This window comes from Syngnathus floridae, chromosome 9 (assembly GCF_059516105.1).
Source record: "Syngnathus floridae isolate MCC-2025c chromosome 9, RoL_Sflo_1.0, whole genome shotgun sequence".
NCBI lineage: Eukaryota > Metazoa > Chordata > Actinopteri > Syngnathiformes > Syngnathidae > Syngnathus > Syngnathus floridae.
This window is the reverse complement of record NC_142421.1, coordinates 4,888,785-4,904,714: the sequence shown is the minus strand read 5'-3', so window position 1 is coordinate 4,904,714 and position 15,930 is coordinate 4,888,785. Positions and strand designations below refer to the sequence as shown.

General features: G+C 44.5%; 1 protein-coding gene across 1 annotated transcript; it reads right to left on the bottom strand.

Annotated features, from left to right (window-relative positions):
- Positions 1-342: 342 nt before the first annotated feature.
- Positions 343-14,889, bottom strand: LOC148393058 (serine protease HTRA1A-like). Its single transcript, XM_088385586.1, has 9 exons — positions 14,153-14,889; positions 10,404-10,503; positions 9,680-9,884; positions 3,514-3,708; positions 3,412-3,444; positions 3,195-3,309; positions 2,289-2,346; positions 2,108-2,203; positions 343-1,039 (listed from the first exon to the last, which is right to left on the bottom strand). Exons 1-9 carry the CDS (start codon positions 14,601-14,603, stop codon positions 871-873), a joined length of 1,422 nt encoding a protein of 473 aa, XP_088241712.1. The 5' UTR covers positions 14,604-14,889; the 3' UTR covers positions 343-870.
- Positions 14,890-15,930: the final 1,041 nt, after the last annotated feature.

Below are 15,930 nucleotides of genomic sequence, written 5' to 3'. Positions count from 1 at the left end.
ATGTGAAAATGTCAAACTTTGTGGATTCCTGTGGGGCCATACAAAGTTCAGAAAGTTCAGTTCCTGTCCTGGGGCCTTTTAAGGGTCATTTGTGCGCAAGCAAAATATATGAAATGGTATTTTTATTTGCATTTATTTGAAACAACATATATTTATCTATATTATTATTCTGTACTAATTCTAGTATTCTTATTTGTATTATATAACTTTATTCTATTATTATTTATTTTTAATTGAATTCTTTCACATTAATTATTTTGTTTTTTCAGTTTAAATGTTGTCCACCAATCATTTTGCAACCTTTTATGACAAATCAGTTTCTGAATGCAAAAGCAAAACTGCTTCAAAAGCCACCGGCGAAACCATTTATTCCAGTCAAACGTCACATAATCAACAAAATATTCTACAGTACTTTTTTTGTCAGTAAAAAAAAGAGGTTAGAACACAATAATTATACACATTAGATATGCTCAGCTCGTCTCGAAATAGCTACAAAAGTGCAGAGGAAGGCCTGACTGAGCAATAATATTTAAAAAAAAAAAAAAAAAGAAGACAGACAACAATAGCATCTTGTTTTTTTTGGTGGTGACCGTAAGAGTAGAAACGTGAAAACACCCACGCACCCACCTACACACACACACACACACGCACACGCACACACACAGGAAGTACAACATGGCTTTTTACAGCAATCCGTACAGTCGCTCATTTTCAAGGCATATGGCCAGAATATTCCAGAATCTGGCAACTCACAGGAGGATAGCGTGTCCATAGACCCCCCCCCCCCCCCCCCCCCCCCACACACACACACACACACAACCACCGTGTAGTCCACCACTGATGAGTAAAACCTGGCTGCAGTTTCAGAGGTCAGGGGTCAATCACCACGGGAACGATGGTGAGGATGGCGTCCTCGTTACCACGCCGCACCACCACCTTGAGGCTTTTGTCCTTTTTGACGGCGGCGCTGACATCGTTGGCCGTGGAGATCCTCTTGCCGTTTATAGAGATGATCACGTCATGTTCTTTGAGGCCGCCGCTGCAAGACACGCAATGATTTTTTTTTTTTAACTCGCTGGTCGGTGAATGGCTAATTTCAAATGGTAAAGACATGAGGTTGATGTCATGTGTTGCTCATCGATGGATCCATTTATGCACACGTGTTTTGGTCGGGAGGAGTAACATGTGTTGTAAGCATGTTCATGACGACGCAATCACGGGAACAATCAGGCACACACATGAAAAGACTAAATCCGGATTTGAGCATATGGATGCAGTTAGCGTATCAGAAGGCGAATGCTTTTGCAAGAGCTTAATTAAGAGGCCCTTGTAAAACACGGAGCACCGCAACCACGCTCGCTTGCACACACTAATTAACACCACGGGAGCTCCCCTCGTTACCCTCCTCCGTCCTCCAGGTAGAATGCTACTCAACGTTCTCTGCAGACTAACACAGGAATTTCAGTTTAACATCCAAGTTGGGCCAAATCCACTAGCTTAATGCTAACATATAGTGCAAAACTCTATTGACTGGCTAGCTAAACTAGCATCTTTTATGATTTTCTTTTTTTTTCTCTGTGCTAAGATGGAGCGATGTCATCTTTTGGTTGTTTTGAACTCCCTTATCCACATTAGGAGCAGTTATGTACTTATACATAACGCTAATTATGTTATTATGTTATATATCATTATACATGTTATTTTGAGACTTCACTAGCGGCGCCAGAGGCCTCCTCTCCTTCAAGGCTATTACAACCCTGCTCTGTAGCCCATCAGGCTAATGGAAGGTTCTCTCGAATGAGCCCACGCACTCCTCTTTTAAAGCATCAAAGTGCACCACAGATATGTTATTGTGCATAGTGGACACGAATGAGGCTTGGTGGGGCAGAGACAGGGAAACCGCAATGTGGAGAGGAACCCTCCTGTGTGAGGTTTGGAGGAATTGGCACCACCATCGCTGGAATTGTATTTGGTGATTTATAGGTAAGTCACATGATCGGGCCAAGCGATAAAGAATCATGCGTCCATCGAATCCGTCTATCTGTTCATCCATAATGTTTGTGATTTTTTTATCTTTTGGGAGTCATGTGTGAAAACTATCACTTACATTGCAGCTGGCGTCTTCTCAATGACTTCCATGACGTAAGCGCCAGAGGTGATGTCAGGGAAGTCTCGATGTCGGCTCTTCAGCTCTTTGGCTAATCTGCATGTTTAAAAAAAAAAAGGGAAAACAGATGTAAGGAATAAAAACTGCAGAAAAGTGGAGCCATCAATCATGCGAAACGTACGCTGGAGTAAGAGTCATCATCCTCACGCCGATGTATTTCTTTTTCGCAGATGTCGTGCCTGCGGAGAGACATGAAGACGTCATTCATCTCCCAGCCAGCTTCAGCTTGCTTATCATCTGTATTTTTAAATTCCTATTGATAACGGATGAATCATTACACATTTTCCAAAGATTCTCATGGGCTTTGTTTCATCACTTACAACCAGGAAGTCATCTGACCTCATTTTTTGGAGCTTTGCATATTGTAAAAGACCCAACTGAATTGTTTGAAACCGATCCAGATCGTAAAATTGCCCCTCCGAAGGCTCAGTTGGCACTTAACATGACGGCTGGCATGGCCGCTCCAATTATCTTCTTGACCTGATGCAGCCGTCACCTTCCAAGAGGGCCAAAGACAATCATCAGCATTTAACTGCCACCTTCTCCTCTCCAATTAGCCTCACTGATGACAAGCGGTTTCCTAAAGAAAACACAGCTGCTACGTCTTAATCCCGCGAGTTCTCTTCACAACACGCTTGTGGAAATAATTTAACGGCACATCTTTTTTTCCTCCCCCCCCGACCATATTCCAGCCTGGAAGATGCTGGTTAACCACTTTCCTTCCGGGGTTTTAATAAACGCCTTGGACAGTTCCACACTAATCCCCTTCGTTGTTTGTCTTAGCTTGATGCAAGCTAGAAAATTTTCCCAACACCAAGGGATTCGCCCAAATTCCATAATTGCTCATGTTAATGAAGACATGTAATGGAAAATTTAGCTGCCGAGTCTTTGGTAGGCTTGCCCAGCCCAACCAAATAAATTTATGTTAGCTGCCTATTTCTGAAATGGCGTCCATGAGTGAATTAAGACATCAAAGTTTCACATGATAGCTTGAAGATGAAGATCATACGCTGGAAAATCAGCTCACCTCTGGATTGTCTCTCGTACGACTCCGCCAGGAACTGCTGGATCTTGTCCGAGGGTATGGCGAAGGAAATGCCGGCGGTCACTTTTAACGTGTTGATTCCGACGACCTCGCCGTCCTAAAAGTATGATTCATATGTGTTTAGCAGGACAAAACTAAAGTTCTTGGGTCAGTCCAACCCGGGCAGATTTGATCCAAAAGTGACAGAAAAAATTCTTACCAGATTGACCAAAGGTCCACCGGAGTTGCCATACTGTCAAGAAAAATAAATATTTTAATATTCTCGCCGTGTGGCGCTGTATACATCGTACGGGCCACGTACGTTGATGATGGCATCCGTTTGGATGTAGTCCATGTCGGAGTTACTCAGGCCCAGTTCCCGGCCCCCCCTCTGGGTGGTGCTGACGATTCCGGTGGTGACGGTGTTCTGCAAGGAAAACGGGCTCCCGATGGCCACCACGAACTCGCCCGGCCTCAAGTCCGACGAGCGGCCCAGCAGCAGCACGGGTAGCTTGGTCTGCAGTGTGAAAGGAAAAGGAACGCAATGAGCACTCCCATAAAAAAAAAAAACAATGACCCCCTTTCCCAGAGCACCCCCTGCAACTAGCAAACGATGCTAAAACGTTAGCCGGCGATATGATTTAGCCTCGCTGACAAAGCATTCTGCTACACGTGCGTGGAAACAGATGGCTGGAAAAAAAAATTGTGTAGGTAAATAATGACAGTTTAGCCGATTTAGTTACAAAGCGGCGAACATGGCGGCTCGCGCTGCAGGAGCAGACACACGGAGCAAAGCTATATTTATCTCTCCACGCTGGTGAAATCATCTCATGCTGCTGGGCAGCCTGAAGTCAAACCACATCACGCCGCTGCCACTTTACTAACACTCACTTCTTGCATAAGAAAATAATGATAGGTACTTTGGTGTCCAGTCTTGATTCAAAGTAAGCGGAGAGACACAATAAAAACCATCAATGAGAACCAGAGCTGAACAATTCATCATATTGTCTGATTTGGTTATCAGGAGTTAAGATGAATCAATTTAGTTATCAAGAGTTAAGATGAATAAAAAATATAAAAATATTTCAGGGGGAGGGCACTGCCCTCAGTCCCCCCCGCTAGCTCCGCCAGTGGCTGAGAGTCTACCACCTCCGTCGGGACATTGTGGCGTTTGTCTGGTCAACGCTGCGGTGTGAAAAGCAAACGTGATACCTACACACACAAACACACCGTGTGTGTATGCATAAACCGGGCAGCCCTGACAGTGTTTGACATGTGCAAACACAAACAGACACCTGACTTGTAGTCTCTATGGCAATACCCACAATTTTAATCATCAAATTTAAAAAGGAATAAATCTATAAAAGAGAAATGGAAAGCTCATTCGCTCCTTGTTATGGTTTATATTCAAAAGCAAAATATGCATTAGTGGGGCTGAACTGCAGAGCCACAAACAGCCCGAATGCAAATCTGTCTAAAAGTGGCAAATGCATCAGTTTATCGGCAAGGTAACGGCACTCAGGTGTGAAGCACTTTTTGGACATTATGTCCGCGACCAGTCAGCAAAGTGCCACAAATTGTAGTCAACAGAGAGCCGTGACTCACAGCAGCTATTCAAGCCAGAATGCACACGTGCTTTTCACCAAAAGTCACAAAAAGGGGACTGCAATCAGATGGGAACAACGGACACCACAAATTACAGGAAGAGAATGTGACACATGGGTGTCAAGTCCACAAATAAAAAAAAAAAACAGCTAAGCAGAGTCTATGTTAAGAAAACGTACAGCTCTGACTCACAACATGCGGCAGTGTCGCAATTAATTTCCTTTTAATTTATTCTCGGCAGCGGGAAGAGGAACGGAGAAATTTTCCCACAGAGAAAAGGAGGTGTGGAATGAATCAGACGTATGGACAGAAAAGCGGAGGTGGCTCAGTCCAGTCACATGACTTAATTCAAAATGACTCCCCTCGACATTTGTGTATATTTCTAGCCTACTTATGACTTCCACATGTGTGACCTCCTCTGCAGGTACGCAACTGAAGAAGAGCATCGGAGTAAAAGTTGCTTTATTGGCTTGCTTGCCTCAAGGCACCGTTAAAAGCAACATGACTAACTCCCGTTTAATGGAAGCCAGATGCAAATGGAGCATCATTGTTGATGGGCTACAAAGGGCAAATTCTGAAACCATGTCCCACTAGATTTGCGTTAAAGGCTGTCCTAGAAAAAGCATCCCAGATGTTCGTCAGAGCCACCCTCACACCGCGATCACAAAGCTAAGCTAGCGAACGTTGTTGACACGGGCGCAAAAAAAGCACTTTGTGGAGCTGCTAAAGGTCCAGTAGTTCACATACGAGCGAGCCCACGCGTTTGATGTGTTCAAGCTCTGGCGAGCCGCCGTGGAGGAAACTCTTTGAACTTCCCAAATCACAATGATGAGAAGATGAGGCATGGTGTGGCCATTTTCTTTACCGTCAAACGTGTACTTATGTGTACCACTTAAGTGATGCTGACCGGCCACATGTGACCTTCAACGTGGGCGGAGACTGTGTGCGGACAGGCAAATGTGGACATGTGTATGTCTCAGAATGAGTAACGGCCGGGTTGGAGATTTTATATGCCGGACTCAATTATAATGTATTCAAGAGGCATCTTAGCGGGATGCTGGCATGTGTTATAATCTTAGAAAGAGGTGGAGGAAGGGAGGCCAGTTTAAAAGCAAAACGACGATCAATCCTTAAAAAAATTACTTGTTAATAAACACAGTACCATTGTGGTAAAGTATTTCCCTGTCCATTAAAAGGCCGAAAAATTTAATCGGAGAGCATGCGAGTGTTAAATGGAAATTTGGAGGCGCTTGAGTTTACATTTTTTCATTGATTTTCATATTATGTATTACTTGTGCCCTCTCTGCATCCATTACAACCTGATAATCCTGAAAGGGGGATCCCTCCATCTGTGGTCCCTTCTCAAGGTTTCTCATTTTCCCCTGGCAGTTTTTTTTTTGAGTTTTTCCTTGCCCTTTTGGGAGCTTATGATCAGGGGATGCTTTGAGAATAATTGTCAATTTTTTGGCTATGTGAAGCCCTTTGAGACTGTTTGGGATTTAGGGCTATACAAATAAACTTGACTTGACATGGGACAAGAGATGAGATGAGCAAAGTTGGGGTCAAACAGCGGGAGAAATTCAAATGATTCATTCATTTTGGCCTGTCCATGAAGGTCTTTCCACTTGCAAACACACTCGCAGGCTTCTATGTCCCTGCTGAGTCGTCTTCCACTCACACACACATGCATACAGTGTACACATATTTTTGTCCACAGCCACTGATTGTCGGGGGATGCGATGTCAGAATCTCATATTTCCTGAGGAAACGTTTACCCGATGTAGCAGATAACGAGATAATGGCCGGAGCACATTTTATACACGGACACAGGATCTTGTTTTTTTCTCTCTCTCTGCAAATAAACGCAGACATGTTTCCTAAAGCGTCTCGAAAACCAAAACCAGCACTAGGCAAATTTCCCAGCGAGAATGTTGGGTTTATAATAATAGGTGGAAACACACTGTGCAGTTCCTGAAGGCACAAGAAGCGTTGATGCTCGCGTGTTGATGTTGGTGCCATTTTCCGCTCTTTTATATCATCTTCTAAATACTTGCTCATTTCTTTTTTTACAATAAACACAACTTTACCTTTCTTTGAATGTTTTAGCTAGCATTTTAGCTGCTAGCAAGCTTTCTCACTTTGTTTACAATGCACATCACTATGCTAACACTGAGCTGGTAAGCTAATGTTCAGGCAGGTACGCTAATGTTAGCTGACAAGAGCAAACAGACACTCTATTTAAACATGTCATTATTTATGTTCTTTTTTTCTCTCTCCTTGTACTCAGTACAGATCTTTTAATATGTGCACTGTCCAGGCCAAGCGTTTGCGGGTTTATTCGGCTAGTAAAATCATGTTTGAGAAAAAAGCTAAGCTAAGCCAGCCTGTAAAATGCTCTCTCGAGCGATTATAAAGTGAAGCTTTCAAGACTTTCTGGGCTTTCATTACATATGAATAAATTACACAATGCTACGCTAGTGAATACATCCACTTTGAGTGAAATAATGATATGATAGAAGTCTTTATTGTGCATGGCCACGTGCCGCAGTACTCAAAGTAGCCTCAAAGACTACAGAGACCAGCCGTCCTCAAGACCAACTGACCACATTGCTGGCTTTCCCCCCGTTCTGTTTCTCAACCCCTTTGCCCTCCAAAAACCAAAGTCCCCCCCTTCCCTCCCCTTATTCCCGTATCCTCTGAAGTTCCAGACGTAATGTATTCCCCAGAGTTTAAGGGCTTGACCGCAAACCTCGGGAATGGAAAAAAAGTTCACCGATGGATGATGAGACAAAGAAGTCTTTGCGTTCTACACGGGGCTCTCAGTTTATGACGGTCGTGACATTTGAGGTTATGAACGGGGGCGTAATAAACTAGTTTGCGTAGCGGCATAAATATGGAGTCACACTCAGTTACCTTCACGATGGCTGGGTTTCATTGCATTGTTTGACATTTATGGACTACAAGTATTTAACAAGTACATAACATATATAAAAATGGTATGCTTCTGCGTCTTTCGATTGTGTGTGTTATAGCAAAACTTGTTTGGTGACTAGTTAAGTGAAGCAAGGGAACGCAACTTTAATTCTTTCAGGCTTCAGCGAGGACACGCCACCATCTTTGTCGTGTCTCCACTCTCCACAACAAAAACAAATATAATGACAGCGCCAAGCCAGCGGCCGGGCGTCTGATGCAAGACGACCCGAGCAGAACAGCCCCCTGAGGGATAAGCCTGTCATCAAGCGCTTCTTCCGCCACTCGTTTCCCGACTTCATTACAGGACGAGAAGGCGAAAGAAACAACAAAAAAGAAAACAACAAAAGCCGCTCTGTTACAGAAGAAAACAGTGATTGTCCTTCATGCGAAACTTTTGGTCGAATTTGTAACGTAACTCCCCTTGTGCTTAACACTATGTACCATTTCTTACAAAAGTATCTCCTGATTTTATTCCCAATGAAATTCTGAAACAGATAAATGGCCAATCAGAGACAATTGCAATGGTTAGCAAACAAACTAAAAATTAGCCTAGCTTCCCCGTCCTTTTTTCTTCGTTGTATTTTTCCATCCACCCTGTGGCGCTGCGCTGCCTCTCAAAGGTCAACCTCGGTACTGCGATACTTATGATCTCTCACGTTAAAACAAAAATGAGTTAAAACATTAAAAATGAGTACACGTGCGCTTCGCGGAACACCCTGGCCTGCCGCCATGCATTCCGGCATGTAGGCATTAGCATGTCGCGTGAATGCCTCGCATCCAGCAGACGGAGAAATAAACACAGACAGATAGTGAGAGCGAGCGCATAATCTATGCGTTGTTGTTTTAATGCTCTTTTTTTCCCAGCAGCAAGGGTAAGCCTATGACATTACGCTGGCTGAGTGGTAACAACCGCTAGATCCGAAAGTTGGCACGGGGCCTCCCTGTGCTGAATTTGCATGTTTTCCCTCCGCTCTTGTGTGGCTTCTCCAGCTTCCCAAAAAACATGCTAGGTTCACCCAAGACTCTAATTTGCCTTCAATGTTTACATAAACACATTTTCTATAGAGCTTGTCCTCACGAACCTCAGGCAGACACACGAAGCATGGTTCATTGAAAACTAAACTTTGTGTATGTTCTGCTTCGATAAAAGCATCGTAATGAGTGGGACCCTAAAAGGAACTAATGCTCCCCCCTTTCTACATCTTTTGGTCGTGCCTGCATTTTCACTTTACCCTCCATCTGCATTATTGTGATTTACCACCAGCAGACAACCACCCGTGCCGTTAAAATGAGGAACGACACAGCAGTGGGACTGCGCCTTGATTTAGTTGATCGGGGCACAAAAGTGAGAGTCCTACGCATGAAACTTGATCTTCCTTGGCAATAATCACATAATATGTTAGTATGGAGGTTTGGAAATTATGGGTCTATTGAAAGAAAACAGGTACCGTAATTTCCAGACTATAAGCCGCGACTTTTTTCCATAATTTTGGACCCTGCGGCTTATAGTCAGGTGCGGCTTATATAAGATTTTTTTTCGTGATTTTTGTGATGACTTGATCACTTTTACTCTTAACACTATTATACTACATACTATTATATTACAGTAAAAGCTACAAAACAAACTGACAAATAACTCGTTTTCAAAAAAGACGAGTAAAAACTGGTCAAATATTAAAAAAAAGATATTAAAAGTGAAGACAATTTGCAATTCTAGTAATGACACACGAATTTGATGCACAATTTGTCTTCGCGGGCCAGTACTAAGCAAAATGGCAGAGCAATTACGAAAACAAATAAGTAGCCATCAGTGTTAGCATTAAGCTAGCTGACTTTCATTTGACAAAATTATGGTTAGGATGTTATGTCTTGGTGTTAATCCCCGAAACGTAAGCGTCTTAACCACTCACCGGCGCCTCGATCTTGATGAGGGCGATGTCGGAGCGTTCGTCCACATCCTTTATTTTGGCGTCGTAGATGGCGCCGCTTTTGAGCTCCACCTTGACACGGTGTTTATTGGCCACCACGTGGGCGTTGGTCACAATCTGGCCGTCATCGGCCACCACGAAGCCCGAGCCGCTGGCAACGGCCACCTCGCGCTTGGAGTACGTCATCCTTACCGGGTTAAAAAAAAAATATTATGAAATTGTAGATGTTGCATAAACAGAAAGGTGCTAACCAGTGAGCCTTGAGGGACACCGTTCTTTTCATATTATTAACATCAAAAATATCACTTTAGTTTTGTCGATTTGGTTGCATGCATGTCTGCTTATGGCAAAACCGAATGATTAAACCCAGAAAAGTTTCCCAGTGGAAAGTTTGCGGAAATTTCCTGGACGTGGACCATAAAGCCTCTCCTTTTGCAACTCTGGTGTCAAGTCAAACAAAAGCAGTGGTGCATTAAATTCAAGACAGATTGGAGAAGCAAGACAACGACGACGATGGAGGAAGAACCGGGCGGCACAGGTGACCCGAAACAGGAAGCAGGAAAGTGGATGAGGAAAAAGACCAAATATTTGGATAGGAAAACGCTTCGCATTCATGTGAGCGGGCGTCAAGTACACAGGTGGGCTGTAAATTTGAAAGCACACACACACACAGAAATAAAAACACACACAGGTGCTTGCTTCTTACTTGCGGTAGAGCTCAATGTGAACCACAGCTGGCGCAATTTTCTCCACCACGTCTGCAATGAAGTTGTACTTATGTCTCAGGCTGTCTGGGTTGTCTTGAGCTGGAAATACAAAGTAGGACACACACACACATCGGATATGAGACAATGATACACAAACACAAAGTCAAAAACTGACATGCTAAGTGATGCAAGAATACAAACAACTTGTCTTTGTCATGAAAAGGAAGGAAATGACAATTCTGGTGCGGTGCGGACTGTCTCGCTCAGGTCTGACACACACACACACATAAACAATGACACACACTCACAAAAATGTCCACTCAGTCTTCTCCTCCAAATACACACTCAATGACTCACATTCTCTTTTTCTCTGTCTTTCACACACACACAACCCTGACATTCCTAACCTCCATTTTTATCTCCGCACCTTGGTTTTAAATATTCCACATTTCTTCTCGTGGTCCGCACGCAAGCACAGGTTGTCGGCTGCGAACTTCTCAGGCCGGCCCACCGTGCAAGCGGTAATTTGCAAACGCGGCGCCGGGCAAGTCAGGAAACGTTGCGAGGTGCACCTGGTAATTAAGCTGTGTACCCGTTCGACACTTTTAGCAGCGCTCCTCTACAGGAACATTGATTGGAAAATATTACAGCAAGCGGAGGAGAGCGTTTGGAGTTTCCCAGGACAAAGTCAAGGATGATAAAAAATAGAAAGGAGGAATTTTTTTCTTTTTGATGATCGCTAAATCACTCTTACCTGACGCCACAATTATACATATGTTTGAACTCAGCAATCCACCCACCCAACTTTTCTTTCCCTCCTCCCATTCATTATCCGCCATCAGTCTTTTAATTGACGCACCCTTATTTTGATCCATCCTTCAATTAAGTCATCTTTCATTACTCCCATTCATTATCGACTCAGCCCTTTATCCACCTATCCCTCAGAATGTCCTTTCATTCATCCTTATTTTCTTCTACCTTTTCATCCATCCATTTTCCTTCTATTCACCCATCCATCAGTCCTTGCTCCCATTAAGTATCCAGCCGCCAGCCATCGGTCTCATCTTGATGTCTTCCATCCATCCATCCATCCATCCATCCATCCATCCATCCATCCATCCATCCATCCATCCATCCATCCATCCATCCATCCATCCATCCATCCATCCATCCATCCATCCATCCATCCATCCATCCATCCATCCATCCATCCATCCATCCATCCATCCATCCATCCATCCATCCATCCATCCATCCATCCCAAAAAAGATGGATATTTCCTCACACAAACATGGACGAAGAGTTCATAGAGTTCAGAGCTCGGCATCATCAATCTGTGAAATCTACTCCGAGCACCGCTTGCGATTATTGGGCCCGCGTGTCCTCGGCACGCAACAAGATCCAAAACAAATTCCTCATGTTGGCATTTTCAGCCGTTGTGTCAAAAATATTTGCAGCGTCTGGATTTTCGTTCGCCCCCCCTCCCCCTTGCCCAGTTTCCTCACTCAACATCACCGTCATTATTCCTCATCGTAATGTGTTTAAAATGTGTGTAAAAGCAAAGTTGGCCAATTTCAAGTGAATATCATCCTCGGGGGACGGAGCAGCGTTTGGCCTAGTTAGCCTGCCAAAAACAACACTTTTAGGATTTGACATTAACACCCCGACAGAACGTGAGATCATCTCATGCATTATCGTTTTTTTGTTTTTTTTTTATCAAGTGAGTCTCTTTTGAGTCAACACTGTCCTGCTTTGCTTTCAAACTTTCAAGATGAACATCTCCAGAGAAGCAGCAGCGGCGACGGGCCGCGTTTTTCTTCCACTGCCAAATAAAACGTTCCACGTTTCAGTGCAGATGTGGAAATTCTCGCTGCAGGAGCGTCGCAAAAAGCAGGAGGCCCCGACTCGCCGCAGGGCAGCCTGCAGCTTTCCTCTCGCTCACGAGTGACAAACAAATGACGGGCCGCCCCGACCGCCGCGCCCGCACGACTTTTTGATGTGCGTGTCAACCTCCTCCCCGAATCGACGGGTTGCTAATTTTGTGTTTTCCTTCGTGCCGTCTGCTCGAGGAGTCTTGGCGGCTTCCAATCAAAGGCAGACGTTCCGTCATGTGACTGCTAGGAGAGATTTACGGTATGAGGGCAGCGGCGGAGCTTGAGAAGGAGACGCAGACAGAAAGGAGAGTGACGATTGACTGGCCTTGGCTACGTTCGACGCTGAGGGAGACGACAACAGGTGTTGGATGTCCGCCATTTAACTGCGTCTGCTTCCTACATCGAGTCTTGTCGGTGAGCTCGGCAACATGGGAAAGCACTCCAGTGGAGGCCTTCTGAAACTTTTTGATAGCAGTGAAGACATATTTCTTAGAACCTCTTCATTTTTTTCCCCCCAAATCCAACCCCAGGATTCTTTTATGAGAGAAATCGAAAAGTATGGTACAAGGTGTCGTTCTAGGTGGGCTAGACTTTGTTTTGGTATTTTCACTGGCACACTTAAGAACTGTATCTTGCGCCGTTGTGGAGAAGCTAACTTGATTCTCCGCCAATAGATACGGTTACACTCTTTAAAATCGATCCAATTAACCAAACCAGTGTTGCCAACTTGGTGATTTAGTTGCTATATTTAGCGAGAGGTTCTAGCGACTAAGGCGACTAGCGACCTTAATTCCGGCAGCGTGATTTTCACAGTATGACAAGAAAGCCGTGGTGTGAGCTGGCGTAAAATTTAGATTGACCTTCTGGAAATTGTGACCAACTCAGAAGTTCTGATTGGTTCGCCAAGTTTGGGGCTCCCCTGATTAGGATAAAATGCCTTTCACATGACAACCTAATGGAGAGCAGGTCCACCATTTTATATGGAATAACATTCCTGTCTGCTCGGTTAATTGAGTCTCTCACAGGCGGTGCGTTTTTGATCAAGGAGATGAAGTCCACATGAGCCCGTGTGAAGCTTTACGCCATGACTTCATCCACGCAGTCAGAAGTTGAAAGGGCACGCTGGAAGAACATGCGGCAACACAACAGAATAGGAGCTTGTTGTTGTAACCACGACAAGCTGGCACCGCTTGTCACTGCCTCCACTTGAAACCACAACGTTCATTTATGAGGTCACGCTCGGCGGCCTTTTGTGTGTATTTAAAGAAGGGAAATGAAACTACGGGACGTCAGCCTGAGGACATCTGAGCGTGGTTTTCTTTTCTTGAGCCACACCGGTGTGGAATTTGTGTATCATGTGACACTGTGGCCAAGGTATCATCCACAGCCTTTCAATAATTGTTTTTTAAGTATTGTACATGCATCTGAATCTTAATCTATACAATTTTTAGACATATATTTTGATTAATTTATTTATAGTGAATTGTTATTGGACCGGGTGTTTGATTTTATGGGATATATCAACCAATAAAGTAAGAAATAGTTTTCTTATTTACATTTTGGTATTATGTAATAATACAATTTTCTGAAATTTAAAATGTGTAATTTATTAATAAACAACTGCAAAATTGATACAACTAATTATTTTAATATTACGATAATAATGCAAAACAGTTAAACTATTTATTATCAAACTATAACTTGCTCTTAAATGCATTGTTTGGATTGATATATATTTTTGTTCTGTTTCTACTTGCAATAAATCATTCAACCAGTACGTAATCTGTATACTCGTTGTGCGTAAATCAAGAACGGCGCAAACCACAAGTGGCCCGCGGGCCAAAGTTAACGCACCCGAAGAAGACTCCGCTTACCTTTGCCGCAAGCCCCGCGCTGAATAAAGATCACCGGCGGCTGCTGGAGCTTCTGCGCCCGGCGGCTCACCCTCTTCAGCTCGCAGATGTTCCGGTAGGACACTCCATCGCTGCCGCAAACGGGCTCGACGTCTTTGCACGCGCAAATGCCCGTTTTGCTCCTCCGGCGCACGGTGGCTGTGAAGCCCACGCCGCCTGACACCGAGCACTCCAGGCCGTCTCCGCACACCGGGTCACCCAACTTCCCGCTGCCGCTGCACGCCTCGCCCTCGCTGGACGCGCACACCGGGCAGCACTGGCACACGTCGAGGGTCTGTCCCGCCGGGCAGTCGGACGATGGAGGTCGTGGGCACATGGACTTGTCGCAGCGCGCCGGGCAGCCCACCACGAAGCGGCTGGAGCTTTGCGCGTCCGCTGCCAAAGCCAGGATGGCACACAAAAACCACAACATGATTGAAGTTGGGGAGAAAACTTTTGTGTGCTTTTTTTAAAAGTCCACTTAGTGTGCTGCGCTTGCAGTCTTGCCGGATGGGAGCTGAGGACTGAGGAGAGAGAGAAAAGAAACTCCAGCTGAGTTTACGTTCCGCTGGCTCACATCCACTCCCTCTCTCTCTTTCTCTGGAGCACCACAACAAGACTTTTGATTGGCTGAGCCTGGTGCGTGACGCGTTTGATCCAAACAAGAATGGCAACCATCAGATGACAGACCGCCAACATTGTAATTTGGATCAGCACCAAATTGAACATATTTCCATTATTTTTTTACCATTTCCAGAGGATTTTTCCCAGGCCCCCGCTCCCACGAGTGTTTTTTGTGTGTATTTCCACTGTCAACCACTAGATGGCGGCACATCTCGTTTGACACTAAATTTGAAAGAACAAATACAGGAAAAACTTTCAGCTCAGCCTAGTAATGTGCTGGGATTCATTGAATTCCAATCGCCTTCAGCAAACTTAATTCCGAATCAGCTTTCAGCACCAAACGTGTTTTCGATTAATCGTTGAGAAATTAGGTCAAACGTGCCCAGGAAAATATTACCAGCATCCAGAGGACTTCCTGCCCACATTTGTGGACCTAAAGCAGCTATGTCCATTCTTGCAGTTGCCGTTTTTATTTGTCAAGAGGCACAACGGTGTTAAGCCCAAGAACCGGGACCCATTGTTTGGGGAGAGGGCTCTTTGCTTCAGCCAGACCTGTACTCCCACCCATAATGTCCCGTCCCATGTGAGCCATTAAAAAAACGACTCGGCAAGCCACAGTCAATCGCATTGTGCCACCAGGCGTCCTAACAACTCAGGATTAATTGCCTTTGGTGTTGACCGGACATCAGGCCTGGTAAAAGTGTGTTATGGCTTCTGGGCCACCTGAGAAGTCATTTTAAGATTTTGTTACTTATTCAAAATACTCTTGGATTGCAGACAACAGCACCTAGTACTCAATTTGTCTATGGCCCTGCTTGACATCGGGTTTTGGCCTGTTTTACCGCTGCTTCTTTTTTCCCATTCCCAGCTCCAAGGGGGGCCGAGCGATCCTCTCTATATGGTTAATTTAGTCAGTTGTGGCTTCACAAAAGCGCCATTCATTTACAGAACTCGGCGAGGTGAACATCTGCTCCGGAAAGGGACTCAGGAGTCTCTAGAGTTCCCCAATAACACCACTAAAAAAAGGTCACTTGATGTATTTCTGTCAATCGTTTGAAAGAAGGGTCGATGATTTGCCCAAATTAATACCTCCCCGGTGACATCAATCAAAAGTGAGCAGAATTGATCTTTGTATT